Source organism: Crocodylus siamensis, chromosome 1 (assembly GCF_052110815.1).
Source record: "Crocodylus siamensis isolate JL-2025a chromosome 1, ASM5211081v1, whole genome shotgun sequence".
Classification (NCBI taxonomy): Eukaryota; Metazoa; Chordata; order Crocodylia; family Crocodylidae; genus Crocodylus; species Crocodylus siamensis.
Genome location: NC_143395.1, coordinates 376336311 through 376355205, shown reverse-complemented (window position 1 = coordinate 376355205; position 18895 = coordinate 376336311). Strand labels below are relative to the sequence as shown.

The window sequence follows — 18895 nt, the reverse complement described above, 5'->3', positions numbered from 1 at the left end:
TCACACCGGCACTGTCTAGTGCCTGCCTGTACAGTCTATGTTCAAATCTCTGAATCTCTCTGAATTGATTCAGAGGCTTCTGACTTGATTCGGAAAGATTAATGGGTCTCCGGTTTGATTTGGATTTGGGGATTCGGGCACCAAATCAAGCCAAATCTCCCCTGAATCGAATCAGCTATCAAAGCTTCACACAGCCCTACTGCCTGGTCTCCTGTCATGGTTTAGCCTGTGAAAGGGCAACCTCTGGTTCTTTGTTAATGGACTGTACATAGAAGCTAAGGACCGAGTGCCACAATTGGCAGGAGTGACAGGGAGAAGTTTGTACTGAAAAGGTCCATGCTCTACCTATTCCATAGATAAACAGAAGACTGTTTCCAGTCCTCTCATTCAGCACTTTCCCTGAGCATAACAGAGTCATAGTCATACGGAAGTAGGGCTGGAAGGGACCTCCAGAGGTCCTCCAGTCTAACCCCCTTGGCAAGGCAGGTTCATCCTCATCCAAACCATCCAATACAAACCATAATCTAAAATCTAGATAAGACTATTGTCAAAATAATAATGAAGATTCAAGCATTTAGACTTTACAATGGGCTACATATGTACATGGGTCATAAGCCCACTCACTGAACTGAACAGGAACCTTTTGATTGACATTAAGGTGACCTGGATTGGGCACTTCCTGTGCCTACAGAGAACCTGGTCAATCTTTTAATGGAACCTTGAACAACTTCATCTTTTTAAAAAACCCCATAAAGTTTTAAAAACACTGGAATTACAAAATAACTAAATAGGCTGCAGAATACATAATCATTTTAAAGTTTTTCAGTAGTATAACAATCTATATACAATGATACATGAAGTAAATGTATGCTATCAAATAGACAACTCTGGACAGAGAATGGACGAAATATAATAATACTGAATTAAATTAAGGCTTCTTGCTGTTTGGAACTTTTGATGATGAGTATATTTATCTAGGGACCTAAATATCGATTTAGGAGAAGAACATTATATACTTATTTTGTCAAATCTTGGTCATTAGATCCTAACAATATGTTAAAAGAATGATATTTAGAGTGTGAAGTCAAGATTTCAATTGCTTGAATTTTCATTCTACATTATGTTCTTTTAAATTCTTTGTATGAAATGTGCTAGGTTTTAAGGTACAAATACATTTTATTACATGCAACTGTAACAAAGCTTCATCATGCTTCGTAAGTAGGGTTGATCTCTGAGCACTGCTGCTCAGACTTTCACCACTTGAATCAAATGTATTTGAGCAGGAGACTGCTATTCCTGAGTGAAAGGCTTTCTACTGGAACTAGATGCACGTCCAGTAGTTGCTTTGAGAGATCTTGGCTCACCATATGGGAGTTGAGAGAGCTCCTGCTCTTTGGAACGTGTGCTGGTTTTGGAGTGGATAAGAAGACACCCTCCTGGCTTTCACCCACCTACATTTTCACTACAGCTGTCTTTCGAAGTTCCCAGAGAAGCATCTGTTTCTGCTGCTTTGGATGCTGCATAGGTCAAGTCATGAAATATTCATGTTCAATCAATATTATGGTAAGCTAACGAGGAATACTAAGGAGAGGGAAAATGGTGATTTTCTGCCATTACTCTCTCAATAAAATCTAAGTATCATCTCATGAAATCAAATAAAAGGTACTTCTCTAATGCAAGGGGTTTTCCCCTTCCACATTTCGAAGACCTGCTATAAATAATAGAGGTGTAATAATGTCTGAAATAGTCACTAAACTCTGTTATAGTAGGACTGCTTAGGCATTCTAAATATATAGTGCTCCTGGCAGACATTATTTTCATCACATGCCAGGAATTGAGGACTTTTGTCACTCAGTGAAAATGTTCCTGGCTTGATGTTCAAGGGGCAACAGTGTGAAGGGGATAAAAGCAGCACTGGAGCTTGCCCTGCCAGCGTTCACCAGTTACAGAAGCTGAAGAGCTACTGCCAGGGGTAAATCCAAGTCACCCCTTCCGCCCCTTCCAACATCTGCTGTGCAGTGAATGTCTCATGTCCCACTGACCACCACTTTGTCTCCTGTCCCTTACACCCTGATCAATCTGAATCATGACTCTGACGTTCCAGCTTTAAATTTAAAGATAAACTCAAATAAAAAATAACAAATACATTTAGCTCAGCAGTATGTGCTGAATGTTCTGCTAATTGGTCTAAAGGCTTGGTCATGCATTCTTTGGAAGTTAGAGGGAGTTCTGGGTACACAAGGAATGTGAAACTGGGCCCAAGCAGGATACTCAGCACCCACAAAAACAGCTGACCTTTTTTGTCTTTTGTTTTCCATTTCATAATACGATGTCTTGGCCAGCTGGCTCTCATGTGACACCCAGCATGCATCTTACATCAATGCCACCACAGACACTGTGAGGGCCTGGAACTGGCCTGCAGCAGTCAGATACACTCTAGGGATTCGTAATGCATTGCACAATTTTGAAAATATTGATTTGATTTGTAACGACTGGTGGGCTGACATGATTTGTTGTACTTCCTGAACTAGAATCTTGACATTTGGCATAATCACTCAGCATGGGTCACTGGGAAAAAAAAAACAACCTCTCCATCACCTTTCCATGAGGAAGACACCAAGAGATCGGTTTAACAATTAAAAATATCGATGCTAGTTCCTTCTTAGAGGGAGTTTTGTACTGACATATATGTGGAATAAACCCAGTGTATCTAGTGAGCCAGGAGCTGCATGTGTTCACCAACAAGCTCAGCTTTTCATTAGTGCTTTCATTACTTCATGTACAATGCCACACAAAAGCTAGCTCCACTAATTCCATGTCAGAAGGCAGGGCACATGAAACAAGCATTGCATGTCTCTTTACAGTTCCTTGGAGCCACTGTAATTGGGCAATAAAGAGGCATCCCAAGTTCCTAACTGTTTCTGTTGTGAAGAAATCTTCAGAAATGTAAACCAAGTACAACTGCTGCAGAGGTGTTTTGGTGAGTCCACAGAGAACCTGGAACAACATCTCTATAAGCAGTGAATTACGCCATTTATCTCAAGCCCCCAGGAGAAGAACCGTACTCAAGGAACTCAGCAGGGCTCAGCAAACAGAATGATCATATTTCAAATGTTTTCACATTTCCTGAGAATGATGTCTCACGTGGGTGGAACTTTGTGAGTGGAGTCCATTAGTGTCACCATTGTTTCTTCCCAGACTTGACAATATTAGTCTATATTAAAGCAGACTATATTAAAGTTTCATACTATATTAAAGTGCATGACTTTCTTCATATTGAATTGAAGTTGTGGGATTGATATAAATGTATCTGTGTGTGGGAGGAGGCAGTGTTCATCAGGGACTGGAAGGTTTGTGCCAGGCTATGGAACAACAGTGCCACTGGTCTATAGCTACTCCATTCCCCCCCAAACCTTGGAGAATAATGGAAATAGCAGTGGTTCCCCAACTAATGGTTGGGACCATTTGGGGTTGTGGCACTTACAAACAGGGCTGTACCCCCAGTCTCCCCCACCAAGTTCAATTACTGTAGATGGGCTCAGACCAGGAATGGGGTTCCCGCCCCCAAAGGATTGAGAACTGCTGGATTATAGGATGCACTTAATGGTCTTTCCCTCTGGCTTCTCCGAAGTGGTTTCCTAGTATGGGCTCATTAATCCCTCCAGGCATACAATCCCATAAGCAGCAGAGCTGTACTTAATTCTCTTACATCTTTAGCCCCAGACATGGAAGAAGGGACAGGTTTTGATCCAAAAATCACATCTAGATTATCTCTGCTTAATCTGATGTTGTCACTGAGAAAGCTTCTTTTTTATGTACTGGACCTTGCCTGCTTAGTGACAGAAGTTGTCTTGTACTTGGGCATGTGGAAGGGAGCAGAGCAAGCTAACTATGGGGGAAAAAGAAGAGGAACGGTGTCTTCACACTGAAGTTCTCTTTGACTACCCAAAGACCTTTTCCAGAATAATCAAAAAGTTGGTGCACTCTGGGTCCTAAGGATTGCACTGGAACACAGTGAAACTGCACATGGTATATTGTCCCTGAGCATGGAATAAACAGATATACAATGTTGGTCCTCATCCTGGTAGCAATGACAATAACAAGAGTAAAGCAAGGACCAATGACAATACAACAGTATAGGAGCTATTCCTGCCAGGAAGAAGCAAGATTTTGAGTTTTGTGGAAAGAAGGCTTCTGATCCTTCACCGATTAACAGAAGAGTTACCTATATGCAGTTCACACATGAATCCATAATTTATACTGGGTTGGTTAGTTTTGTCCCTTGTTCTTTCCAAAAGCCACTAATTCCTTTCCACTAATGGGATAGTATGATGATGGATTTAGGTCTTTTTTAAATCTTGTGATTCTTTGGCGAGAAATTTGGGCCCTCCTTTAGGATCTTCTGTCCAAGATTATATACCGTATTTTGAAGACTGTACCTATTCAATTTGCAAAGACAAACACACACTGGAATATTGCTTTAAAAGTAACGCATATATTATGATTGTTACGGTATCAGGAAAGACACATCAGATGTTATTTACCTGCAAAGAGGTTCTACAAGGTCCTTATCAAGAAAATCATGGTCTGTCTTTACAGCTGCAATGTCAATAGGAAACTGGGAATCTATAAGGGAGACATAACATTAAAGCAACTGCTTGTTATTCAGAAGGAAACATACAGCCTATGTTAAAAACATACTGCAGTGTCCTGTCAACAAAAATACAGTCTGACCTATTTCACATGGTTGCTTCTAATGCAATGTCCATGCCTTACTCAGTCATTTCTCATCATTTCAAGTTTATTATATTAAAAGTGAAGTTGAAAGATCTGTGCACAAAAGGGGTGGTAAACATATCTGAGTTTGTATTGATAAAATGTTAAATTATAAGCTTTTCTTTCTGATCACTGGTGGGAAAAAAGTGACAGCTGAGAATAACTTTAACATTCCCATTTTTCACATAAGAAGCAAGGCTGTCCAATCCAACCCTTACGAGTTAGGGAAATATTTGCTCAACAGATTTTCCCATGAAATAGACTGTTTTGACTTTTTGTTTTTAACATAATTCACAATACCAGAGAGTTCAGATAAAGGGTGATTGAAGTAACAGATGAGAAGAAATGAGCTTAATGTACTATTCACCCCAACTATTAGCTGGAAATTTAAAAACAAAGCTAGAAATCTGGGAGATGACATTTATAATAAAAAGTGACATGCCTTGACAAATTACTGGGCTCCAGTATAACAGTGGAATGGATTCCAGCATTGTGGTTATACTCCAGATTGTTTTGCAGTCCTTTATGTCCCACAGCAGTCAAAACTGATATAAAAAATATGGCCAACATTTTTAAACACTAAAAGCAAATACCTGAGTCCATTTTCAGATGTCTATATACACGACCTGATTTTCAGAGCTGCTGAGCACCCTCAGCTCATTTTGACTTTAAAGGAATTGTGGATGCCTAGCACAGACCAGTAACTGGAGGGGCCCAAGGGAACACTCCTTCCCACCCTCAACTTCAGGTAAAAAGGTAATATTCTCCCAACTTTGATCTGGAAGAAAAGAAGGTGTGGAAAAGAGGCTAAACCCAGCCCTCAGGAAGTCTGTGCTATGCAGAAGCAGAGCTAAGCATTCTCACCTTCATACAGACTGGGTAAGAGGAGAAAAGGCTTACACCCCTCTGCTGCCAACTCCAGATTCAGTCATGAGAGGCAGGCAGAGAAAAGAATTCCCCTTTTTCCTGTGGGCTCCGCTAGCTCCAACAATCTTGGGGCCAGGGTTTCAATATCCCTTTACTTTTACATGGTTGCTGATCTTGGCTTCCACTGAGAGTGGAACAAATATGGAAAGCTCTGGACACTGCCAGCTTTGCAGAATGGCTGCATTTTGAAACTCATTTTGAACTTATTTTGTGTTTTCATTTCCATTTTCTTTCTTGGCTGAGTTCCCCAATCTCTCATCAGCATGTTAAAATAAACTTCTAACCTTCCTCCTCCTCTTCCTCATTTTTCCTTAATTATCAGCTACTCCTTTCTTATTCCTCCCCAATCACTGGTTACATTTAAATGTCAGTAGCATAATTGAGGGTCGGCAACCAGGGCATGAGCCCCAGGTACTGAGTAAAAGTGGGCACTGGGATGGAGACAAGGAGATTCCAAGGCTCTGGATGTGTGGAGTGGAGCTGATTCAGGAGTTCCCCTCAGGAGATAATCCCTATCACAGAATAATAAAATCATAGAAAATTAGGGTTGGAAGGGACTCAGGAGATCATCTAGTCCAATCCCCTGCTCAAAGCAGGACCATCCCCAACTAGATTATCCCAGCCAAGACTTTGTCTAGCTGAGTCTTAAAAAACTCCAAGCATAGAAATTCTACCTCTCTGGGTAACCTGTTCCAGTACTTCACTACCTTCCTCATGACAGAGTTTTTCCTAATCTCTAACCCCAACTTCCCTCACTGCAACTTCAGACCACTGCTGTTTGTTCTGTCATCTGCCACCACTGAGAACAGTCTACCTCCATCCTCTTTGGACTACCCTTCAGATAGTTGAGGGCTGCTATTAAATCCCCTCAGCCTTCTCTTCTCTAGACTAAATAAGCCCAATCCTTCAGCCTCTCTTCAGAAGTCATGTTCTCCAACCCTCTAACTATTTTTGTTGCCCTCTACTGCACTCTCTCCACTTTGTCCACATAATTTCTGTAATGGGGGGGCCCAAAACTGGATACAGTACTTCAGGTGTGGCCCCACTAGTGCTGAATACAGGAGCAACACTCCTACTAATGCAGCTCAGTATGCCAGTAGCTTTCTTCATCAACAAGGGCACGTTTTTGGCTCATATTCAGATTCTTGTCCGCTGTAACCCCTTGGTCCTTTTCTGCAGAGCCGCTGCTTAGCCAGTTGGTCCCCAGTCTGTACCTGGCCATGGGATTTTTCCATCCTAGTGCACGACCATGCACTTGTCCTTATTGAACTTTATCCAATTTCATTTGGTGCAATCCTCCAATTTATCTAGGTCTCTCTACATCATAGCCCTACCCTCCAGCATATCTACTACTTCCCACAGCTTGTTGTCATCTGCAAACTTGCTGAGGGTGCACTCCAAACCATCTTCCAGATCACTGATGGAAACACTGAACAAAACTAGTCCCTGCATCAAGCGTGGGGCACTCCACTTGATACCAGTTAGACATCGAATCGTTGATTACTACCCTTTGAGCCTGATGATCTAGCCAGTTTTCTATCTTACAGTCCATTCATCAAACCTATACTTTCTTAGCTTGCTTGCAAGGATGTTGTAGAAGACCATATCAAAAGCCTTGCTAAAGGCAAGGTAGATGACATCCACTGCTCTCCCTGCATCCACAGAGCCAGTCATAATAGAAGGCAATCAGGTTGATCAGGCATGACTTGCCCTTGTTGAATCCAGGCTGACTGTTTCTAATCACCTTCTACTTCTCCAGGTCCTTAGAAATGGAATCCTTGAGGACCTGCTGCATGATTTTTCCAGGGACTCAGGTGAGGCTCATTGGTTTGTAGTTCCCTGGATCTTTCTTCTTCCCTTTCTTAAAGATGTACATTTTATTTGCCCATTTCCAGTTGTCTGGGACCTCTTTTAACCACCATGAGCTTTCAAAAATAATGGCCAGCAGGTCTGCAATCACATCAGTCAGTTCCCTTGGCATCTGTGGGTGTGTCCAGATGAGCACGCACATGTGTCTTGCAGTGTCTCAAAGCTGCAAGAGGCACGTTTGGGAATGAGAAAACATCCTACACGATGCAAATTTGCAGCACAGGGGCAAAATGAGATCCCTGGATATCCAGGGGTCAAAAAAAACTGTAGGGTCCTGGACCGTGTCCTGAGGCAGTGGGAGGCTGGGTCCTACACAGAGATGCTCTGGTAGCAGCCAGAGCATCTCTATGGCTGGCCATCACCCTGGTGCTGAAAAACACTACCTGCTGGTGCAGCGCCAGCCACAGGGAGTTGGACCCGGGCTCCAGTGCTGGTAAGTAGGGGGTGGGGGGCTGGAGGAGGGCAGAGGGGACCATGTCCCTTGCTAATTGCAACTCCAAATGCACTTCTTGATTTCATCCCTGCATGCCCAAGAAACACTGTTATACTCCTCCCTAGTCATTTGTCCAAGTTTCCACTTCTTGTAAGCTTTCTTTTTGTGTTTTAGCTCACTAAAGAGTCCCTGCTAAGCCAAGCTGGTATTCTATTATACTTACTAGTGTTCCTATGCATTAGGATAGATTGTCCCTGTGCTCTCAGTCAGGCTTCTTTAAAGTACCACCCACTCTCCTGGACTCCTCAGACTGGCTTCCCAGGGGATCCTGCCATCAGTTCCCTGAGTGAGTCGCAGTCTGCTTTTCTGAAGTCCATGTTCCTTACTCTGCTGCTCTCCTTCCTTTCCTTCCTCAGGAACCTGAACTCAATCATCTCATCATCACTGCTGCCCAAGTTGCCATCCACTACTACATTTCCCACCAATTCTTCCCTGTTTGTGAGGAGCAGGTCAAGAAGAGCATGGCTCCTACATGGCCTCTTGCACCAAAAAATTGTCCCCAATGCTCTCCAAAAACTTCCCAGATTGTCTGTACATGGCTGTATTGCCCTCCCAGCAGATGTCAGAGTGACTGAAGTCCCCCATGAGAACCAAGGCCCATGATCAGGAAACTTCTGCTAGCTGTTTAAGGAAAGCCTCATGCACCACTTCCTCCCGGTCTGGTGGTCTATAGCAGATACTCACCATGACATTACCCTTGTTGCTCTTCCCTTCGACCCTAACTCACAGACTTTCAATAGGTCTATCTCCAGTTTCATCCTGGAGCTCTGAGCGATCATATAGCTCTTTTACATAAAGTGCAATTCCTCCTCCTCTTCTCCCCTTCCTGTCCTTCCTGAACAATTTACACCCATCCATGACAGTGCACCAATCATGCAAGCTGCCCCACCAAGTCTCTGTCACATTACAGTTCCTTGACTATGCAAGGACTTCCAATTCTTCCTGCTTGTTTCCCAGGCTTCATGCAATTGTGTACAAATACCTGAGGTAACTAGCCAATTGCCCTACTTTCTCAGGAAGAATGGGAAGGCCTCCCCTATTGTCCCTTCCTACTTGTGCTTCTTTCAGGTCATCCAACTTCCCCACTTACCTCAGGGCTTTGGTCTCCATCCCCTGGTGAACCAAATTCAAAGCCTTCCTCCCTAGGTTAGCAAGCCTATCTGGGAAGATCTCATCTCTTCCTAACAACCCTTTTCCTTGGAACAACATCCTGTGGTCAAAAAAGCCAAAGCCCTGCTGGTGACACCTATGTATTGACCTGCAGGATGCAACCACTCCCACCTAGGCCCTTCGTTTTGACTGGAAGGATCAAGGAGAACACCACCTGAGCCCCTGTCCCCTTCACCCCTACACACACAGCCCTGTAGTCACTTTTGAACTGCTCAGGGTCACCCTGGCAGTATCACTGGTGCCCACATGAATAAGCAGCATGGAATAGCAGTCAGATAGCCAGATTCCCATCTGGCCCTCTCCCATCTAGCTGTCACTGGAAGGAACCTTCAAGCTGCAGTTCCCACAGTGCCAAACCAGGATGTACATGGAAACCTGGACTGTGAGTAGCCCTGCCTAGATAGACACCTCAGAGATTCAAGCAGAGGAAGAACTGGACGTGGCAGTGGCTCTGGCATTGCAATATCCTTCAGTCATTTCCCTGGGTCTCTTAATCCACTGCCTCTCTCTTCTGGACCCTTTTATTAAGCAGACCTTCCCTAGAAAACTTCCCCATTAAGATGGCCTGTTCACTGCTCCTTGGACCTGAAAGGTTCCCTTTTCCCTGCTAATCTGCTTCCTCTCTCCAAGCTTCCAGTGAAGGAAAGCGAGAGAGAGTTTCTGGGTAAGTTTCCTAAAGAACTCCCCCTTGCTCTGAACTCTACTCAAACAAGGGTCTTAAGTATTGGTCTAACTGCTGACTTTCAGCTACTTGAATTAAATATATGTAGGCGAGTTACTCTTAATTAAAGAAAGCACTTTTCTTACAGGTTCCCCTTCAGAGCTGGGGGTGGCAAACTGACCTGGAAACTGACTTGCAAACTGCCCAGGTCACTCACACACTGGTCACTTGGGGAGTCTCATTTTATACCTTGCTGGTCCTGAACTGGCCCCGCCCCCTTGTTAGGGCTTTTGGCAGACACAGGCAGCAATCACCCAGCAATCACTCAGCTGGCACAAATCCCAGCTGCTCAGAGAACATGGTCAAACACAGTCTACGAAATAAACATTCAGCAAGCCAAGCACCAGGCAGTAATGAGTCTGCTGGCCAGGGTGCCTCTGCTAAATGTTATACCCCATGTTATATTAAAATATGTAAATAAATTATGCCTAGATTTAGGCCTTCCTCCTAAAAAAATCCCTGTTCATGGGAAAGCCTCTATATGAAGAGCGCAACTGAACAGTTGGCAGAGACAGCACTGGTTGGTTCAGCACAGTTGGTTCAGCACTGTCAACCCCAAGCATTCAAAATCATAAGTCAAGCCCTCAAACCCATGAAGAATTTATTAAAATTGTTTTTGGGGCCCTTTTAACTCATCTGGTTTGTGAAACTTCGAGGCTCACAGAGGTCACTGTACGTGAATCTAGATGTGGGCTTTACTGCAGAGTTGACTAATTAGCTCCACAGGAAAGTGTCCCCATCTGCTGGTATTAGGATGCAGTAAACTAACTCTGCTGTAAGATAGCATTAAGTCTGATTAAACACGTGTGTAGATGATGACTACCAGGTGCAAACTGTGCCCAGGCAGTCTGGCCAGCCACGGGGCCAGCCCCACAGTTCCTGCCAGCCCCTCTGATGTCTGATGCTGTCACCCAGAGCCTGGGGCTGATTCCCCATGACCAGCCCAGCTCAGCCCCATGACCAGCCCAGGGTGCTCCACCCCAGCTCAAATTGCTGCTGTCCCAGGCGCACAAGTAAATGGTGCACCTGGGAGGGGTGTACTCTGGCTCAAATGGCTCTGGAGTTTATTGCGTTGCATTAATTGCATGTGTAGATGCACCCAGTGTCAAGCTTTTCTCCACAACATGAAGACAAGAAACTCACTTTTTAGAAATGAAATTAGAGATGTTTATGTACTCATTTGATTCCAGGAATGAAAACTTTCAGAAAATCAGTTCCTGTTGTTCACAATACCATCATGTGAACTGACAATACTATAGCCTGTAAGCTGTGCAGGCTCAGAGTGTGTAATGAAATGCATGGGACACTTTAGGAGTTATAACAATAGAAATATCCACAACAACATACCTTCATAGAGATGAGCATATTGTGGAAATCCAGCAGCTCGTAACCAGTCACACGTTTCCTTTGCTTCAATTTCTGAAAAGCACAAGAAAGGAAAATAGGTTTATCCTATACATGTTTTGCTATTTTGCATCAGAAATTATTTTAAATACACGTAAATAATGAGACTTAATTTAATAACAGATGTTGACCATACTAAGTCATCATTCAACAAGTGCATTATGGGGCATCAGTTAAACAGGTGACTATGAAAAAAAGCCCACCTGCCTCACAGGAATAGTGGAATTTGCACCACCCTTTGGAGATATCATATGCAGTAGGATGGATTGCCACCCTTATGTCAACATTAGAAATGACCATCATATATGGGAGGTTTGTTCAAGCCAGGTCTTGGCATAATTTCCTGTCCTTGCATTGCACTCCTTATGGAGGTGTGTGTGGGGATAAAGTGGGGATTGATCAGCCTAGAGAGAATCTGTGAGAATACCTCCAGTGAAGACCTGCTGTCAAAAAGCCAAATGGAGATACACCAGGGACAACAGCAAGTTCAGAACCCAAGTCTGATCCTCCTCACCCTATGATCATCTGATAGGTGTGAGGGTACACTCTACAAACATTTCAGGATGGGGATGGGGATGCGGATAGGGATGGGGGGAATGGCTGGTAGGCAGCAGAACGTTGCTTATTTGCATAAGGGTGAAAGAGCAACCCTAGATAAGTGCTACATAGCAATAATTGACAGAAATTAAATAATAAAAATGAAGGTAAAATTTAGGGCCACCATCAGTTTCTATACTGAAAAAATGACCCTGTACCTACAATCAAGCATGTCTCTATTCCCACTGATGTCTCACAAACAGTAATATACATAAGATAAGAGCCAAATTATGCATGACTATTTGCTATGCTTCATTACATGGATGCATGTTCCCTGAAGTATAAGGTATGTTTATGCCTAAGAAAGTCGATAGCCATGTACACTATCATCCAACATGAGGGAAAACACAGAGAGTTTTGCCATATTCAGATTTTGCAGCCAGAAAAATCTGCCCCATACAGTAATGGTGATTAAACACAGCATAATTAGTTGGACTGGAAAGAGGAAAAATCAGCCTTAGTATCTCTTCTGAAAATTCTGTATGAATGCTCAAATGAGGGTAAATTGGTTTTGTACTAACCACAAAGCTCAGTAGATTCACTGAGACGGGTTTTCCCTGGTGTTATGCCAATCAAATCAACAGTTACAACCCTGATGCATTTGGCCTACTGAAGCTCACTGGACAGTCTGCTTGAGAAAATTGGAAGCCTCTTGTTGTACCATACTATATAAGACTAAGACACTTTTTTCTGCTCCTCTGAATATTCAATCATACCAATAATTTTGTTAGAAGATATAAGCCTGGGTCATCAAAAGCACAATTTCCAAAAGATGATCACATAGTTAGTAACAGGCCTGCAATGACCATGAACATCAGCAGTGCTGAAATGGATTCGCTGTCAGATCTTCATTTACTCTGACATTAACTCATGTCACAGCCAAAAGAAGAGTTTTAGAGTACATTGAGTTCTGAGCACTGCACAAAGGAATGAAAGCATGGCTCTTACTGCTGAACATCTGTGTGCTGAAATCACATCTTTATGATGTTCCAGTGCATCAGAATATTTTCATCAAATGTCTAGAAAAAAGACAAGACTGGTTGCTTCTCTTTTTTATTAAATGCAGGCTCATGAAACAAATGAATTGATCCTCTTTCAAAATATATTTTACAACACTACAGCAGCATAGTCAAGTTTTGTTTGCCCTGGAAGAACAACTAACAGAGGTGGCAGGTGATGGAGAAAACTATGGCTAGTGCCCTTCCTCTCCCCCCATGTGCTTCTCTGATTTCAGTGTGGTTTTTGAGTTTTTTTATTAATATTTTGGCCTACCAAGGAATTTTCTTGTGGCCCAAGTAAAGGCCACGTGGTCTCAGAAAGTGATGGGTGATTGATGCCAAAGAATAACAAATACAGTGAATTCCACTTTTCTTTTTGTTTGCAAATTGTCCACAAGCAGATTACAATTATCCTAAAAGCATCCACTATTCAAAAGAAATGGAAGAAACATGTCTGCATGTAGTTTTTGGTTTCTAGTTCCTCCATGACTACTGCATATATTCAAAATCTGATCTATAGAAATGCTTATCTGGAGCCACACTAAGTCAGATGCAGGGATGGAAGAGGAAGTTCTCACTCCCCTGGATGGGCCTACTCACAATCCAGCCCATGGTTCAAGATCTGTTCTGGTGGATGAGTTTAATGCTTCAGGCAGAGCATTTTCATTAAAAACCTTCAGGTAGTGGAATTAACATGTTATGTTCATTAATATTTGTTTAAAGGTGTTGGTCCCCTTCACTTGTTAGAACATCCAATAACGCACTCACTCACTCCACTTGTTAGAAAGTTAGTGAAAGCTCCTTTGAGAAAGGGTGAGCACAGAGCCAACATTAATTCGTTAAACTTGTTTTGCAGTTCTAGTCCAGCTCTGTTATACATCCAGCTATGCTACTGCCTACTGCAGGTGTGAGAACCTGGCTGCAGCTGCATTATATTCCAAAGGCAGACAGGCTATCAGTGAAGATCAAAGCTAGAAAGAAAAAGAGGGTCCCAAAAATCTGCAGTTGAAAAATACCCTTTGCATATCACAAAAGCTAAATTATATTTCCAAGACAAACTAAAGGTATGGGATATGGGTGTGGGTGTTTCCTTAGAAACATGGCCAGAAATTTGCTTTACACGTTTTTCTTGAATAACTCTTTACAGCAAATTTCTTTGCCAACTGCAAGCTCTTAAAACTAAAAGATGCTTCAGGTTGTAACACATGATCAAATACATCACACCATTGATCAACTCATGGTCATTTAATTTGTTCTTGCAACTTCTCCTCTTCTTTCTTTCATTACAGTTTTTCTTTTAGCATTTGGCTTATTGTTGATTTTCTCGTTTATCTTCAGCCAAATTCTGTGTCAAATTTGTGTAAAGTTTGTGTAAAAAACTTTGAAAACTTTAGTGAAGAAGGACACGCCAGTTTTGGATACAAGTTCGGCCCAGTTGTAGCAAGGGGTTTTTTTTTGTTTTTTGTTTTACTCCTTTCAACCTCATCATACAGCTGATTGAAAGATTTAAAGTAATTTGCTTCCAAATATTTCCAGAGAAACCTAGCACAAAACTGGGTTAAAATATATTGACACAGACCATTTCCCTTTTGAATTCACTTACTTAACTTGGAGTAGGCTTAAAAGGGTGTTTAAACATGTAATTTACACAAACATAAGCAGCTTCAATTATTTTGCAAGTCATGAACGTGAGATCAACAGCATGTGATCTTGAAGAGTCGTATTATAGTTATGAACTTCACTGGAGAGTTTTGCAGAATATCATATTGTTCCAGTAAACACCTTCCAATTTTGGCAATGATCATTGCTCATTTGTCTGAATAATTTGCATTATCACATCGTCAAATAATTTCACTCTTAGCACTGTGGTAGGTAAATGCCTACTCTATCAGGTATTTGACCCTGGCTTGTGTTGATAGTCATTGCAGAAACTACTCTGATAAGAAATTGCATTGTATATCTTAAAAGTCAGAGCTGTGCCTGATGTATAAAATGTGAATCTTGACAACAGAGTTTGTTATATGTCTAAAGGATCATCATAAAGTCTTCTTACAATAAGTCTTGTGATGCTGATTAACATAATTTTCAGATTCACATTTTGTACCAAAATCACAATAGTTCCCTCCTTGTGTGTAAGCCTGTGGTGAGGCAAATAGCTTAGTGACAAACTGCTGGGAAACTTGGTTGGATATTGGATATTCTTATTACCGTATTCATTATCTACACCATCTACATTTAATCCTTTCTCCTCCAATAATTCTAGCAATTATGTCATCATTTATAATACTGCAGTATTCGTTTTGGGGGCAAAGAATGCAGAATCTGAACTGCAATGAATGGCTTCCTCTGAAAAGTCACTACCATAAAACCACTCAAGTTTCCATCTTTTGAAACATGGTTTTATGGTGCTCTGATAAGATCAAGTGCAATCTCCATACATAGGCAAGTTCATCTGTTCCAGCCATTGCTGGATTCAATATTTTAAAAAGTCTCTACAGTGCTGATGTCTTAAGACAGCTCTCAATTATAGGTATGTATTTACACTGAGTTTATATGAAAATGTGGGTCAATTTACATCGACAAATAACATTCAACTCTATATTTTGAACTTTGATACTTGAAGTGGAAAGTCAATGAAAGCTAAAAGTGATTATGCACAATTTTTTCTTCTTTAAGGAACATTGTAGCACTACCGCTCCATGCAACAGTAGTGCAATGTATACTCCCTGTCAATGGAGTAAACATTTGAAAGTCCACATCTATCAAGTCCATCTATGAAAAATGCTTTGGGACCTACTTCAACAGATTAAACAGAGCTTCGACAATGGTGTCTATGGGCACTTGTACACGTGATGGGGGTTTAGTCCTTAAAGTTGCATTCTGTGTCCCCTAAATTGAAACACTGGGTTTTTAATTGAAACTTACCATTTCAATTTAGGTGTTTCCATCACTGTTATAGCGAGGGGTTCAATGTTTTGGGGGGTTTTTTCCCTCTAGAACTTGTCCATGGTCAGTGGGCGAGTTGCCAGCAGACCAAGTGGCCCCTAAGTTGTGGAGGGCCTTTCTCCTTTCCTCCATGGTGGCAGTGCCCCCTGGGGCTGCCCAAGCGGGCTGCTAAAAGGCCAGGTGCTGCCCCAGCTCAGAGGCATCCGGTGGCCCAATTCAAGTCTTCCCCGACCCTGAGCTGAGGCACCACCCAGCCCACTAGGGGTGCTGCCAGGGGGTGCCACTGCTGCGGAGGGAAGGACTGGGGCCCTTGCAGCTCAGAGGTTGCTCAGCCCACCAGCAGCTCAGCCCACAGCTGCAGGAGAGGCAGGCAGGCTCCAGTGAACAAAAAAAAAGAATTGGGCCCCTCACTACTTCTGCCTTCAGCAGGTACCTTTTCCTTTTTTTCTGAGGAACCTGCTCATTTCTCCCACGCCCAGGGGGCGAGCTGACTAATAGCTGCAATGCACCATTGCAAACTAAACTATATCAGGCTGTAGTTTAGTTTGCTATGGTATACAACTGCTGGCAAGCCTGTTTTCACTTTACTGTGATTTAATTCTCTATTAAAATTAATAAACTATCTGACATGTGGTATATGTAGATTTAGCTTTATAGGCTCAACGTAGTTCAGCCTCAAAATTTCAATGATCTCTGCTAAAACCAACATTTCTGCCTCTTTCTTGTTAGTTGTTCTTATTAAATCTTCACAGAAACTCTGCTTAAATTGCTCCTAAAATTGCCTACATTCTGCTTGTTCTTCAGATGCACCCATGTTTGTGAACAGTTGCATGAGCTGAGAGGGCATCTGGACTGATGATGCTTCACCTGAGATGCGTTTGTATTTTGTATCATCATCAAACAATCCCAGCTTTTGGGCTGCACCTTTAAATGCCATGTATTGGATTTCATAAACTGCATGCAGCTCTGAGAAATGTGTAGCTCCTGTAGATGGCATATACTGTATCACATAATGCTTTTTCTATGACTGCGTTTTAAAACATTTCTTGTGTTTTTTTCAGACTATCACACTTTTTCAACTTTGTGCAAAACTAAACTCTATGGCTAAGTATAGATATACAAAAAGCCAGAGGCTGAAGTGGTTCAATCTTCAAGAGGAGACTGGATAGGCGCCTGGCTGGGGTCTTATGACCCCTGCCACCCCCAGTGCTCCTTCCTTCCTGGGGGAGGGAGGGAGGGAGCTTACAGGGGAGGTGCAAATATCCTGAGATGCTGGGGGACTGCGAGTTAACTTGATCTGGAGGGGATCTGGGACAGAAGTTCACTGAACCAATTTAAACTGAATCAGTGAAGTCTGATACTACATCCATACAGGTTTATCTTAAACTGGTTTTGGCCACTTTGAAAGTGGTTTATGTGCACTGTTGTGTTACAGATTTGAACTAGCTTCTGATCACTTATAGTGGTTTATATGGAATTTGTGTCCCTAGCCTATTTGCTTTAAAATGATATTTACTATGTGGGTATATAGTAAGCACAAATACCTTAAAATGTTTTTAGACTATCTATTCCTTAAAGTATTAATATATAAATACTGAGAATACTAATTCTACTGATATGGGAAGAGGGTGGCGGATGAATAAATGAAGGCATGCATATGGTTATGGGCTGATTGCCCCTTCGCTCTTTACCCGTATGTCTTTTCGGAAGCTGCTTTCCACACAACTGCCTTTTCCACCAGATAGAGAATAAATAAAATTGGTAAATAACAATTAATGATTTAACTTAATTAAAAATACTAATACTTGTCAAGATGCATTTCTAGCATCATGTACAGAGTTCAGGAATATGTAATCACCTTCTCCACTACCGTATATTAATTTCAAATTTTTATTCATGATAAACTTTATTCTTCAGTGGGCTGAATCAATGCGTTTGCCACCATACACAGATTAATGCTCTCATATTTGTTATTTGCATAAAATATTTTTAACATTAACATATTGTATCCTTTACACTGTCTTTGATTTAAATGTAAGTGTAATGAATTTAACATGCATTTTTTTAGCTATAATTAAAATGATAAATCATGTTTGAAGTGAATCTATTTTTCTGTGAATAAATGTGAGATAATTCCTTTGGAAGTTACATGCAGGTTTCATAAGAAGAACAGGCCTCAATGTAGCATACAAAACTTGGAAACCGAATAGTAATTTAATCAAAATACACAAGTCTCTCAAGTTGGAAAGTTCAGTGCAATGTCATGCTTTAAACACATTCTTGATTCTTGTTCCTGGTCTCTCAGCTCTTTGGCTGGGAAAGGATCAGAGCACTGTAATTTGTCCCACAGTGAAGTCTCCAGCTGTTTAATAAGCAACCACTGATATTGGTTTGAAATGAAGCCCTCATAGCTGTCTGAGATATTTATAGAGCTTCCGTTTTTGTATCTCAGTGCTTCACAGTCTATAATGCATTTGTCATCACAGCTCCCTTGCATATTATAATGCCTGTTTTATACATGGGACACTAAGGGACAGGTTTTCAAAGGTATTTAGACTCCCAGAGGGATTTTCAAAAGTATGTAAGCAAGCCACAGAACCTAACTCCCATTGTTCAGTCCCTTTGAGAACTTGGCTTGGACCCTTAAAGTTATTCAGACATGTCTGCCATTTAATTATGACAACTTTCTCAAAACTACTGCTCAGTAACTGACTAACCCCACAGGCTCCTGTGTTTCCATCAGCTGGCACTCAGCAGCTGCCTATGCGCTAGTGGTCCTACCACTGCCTAGCTCTGAGCACTATTTATACACATTTGCTCTTTATAATAGAAACAGTGGATGAGAAAAGAAGTAATTCTGGGAGCAGGGATGGGAACCTAGGACTCCCCTTCCCAGTTGAATGTTGTCACCATTAGTTACAGGCATGTTGCCTCTTGACTTGATTAATCGAGTCTGCTCCAATGTGTTGTAATTACAACATGAACGAGCATGTC

At 41.9% G+C, this 18895-nt stretch overlaps 1 protein-coding gene across 9 annotated transcripts in view; it reads right to left on the bottom strand.

Moving 5' to 3' along the window:
- Positions 1-18895, bottom strand: part of STARD13 (StAR related lipid transfer domain containing 13) — a 602523-nt gene that overhangs the window by 53082 nt on the left and 530546 nt on the right. For all 9 annotated transcript variants that reach the window (XM_090027662.1, XM_090027653.1, XM_090027672.1 and 6 more), the window contains 2 exons: positions 11304-11375; positions 4545-4626 (listed from right to left, as the gene is read on the bottom strand). In XM_090027662.1, coding sequence (XP_089883788.1) covers positions 4545-4626; positions 11304-11375 — 154 coding nt within the window. The remainder of the gene's footprint in view (positions 1-4544; positions 4627-11303; positions 11376-18895) is intronic.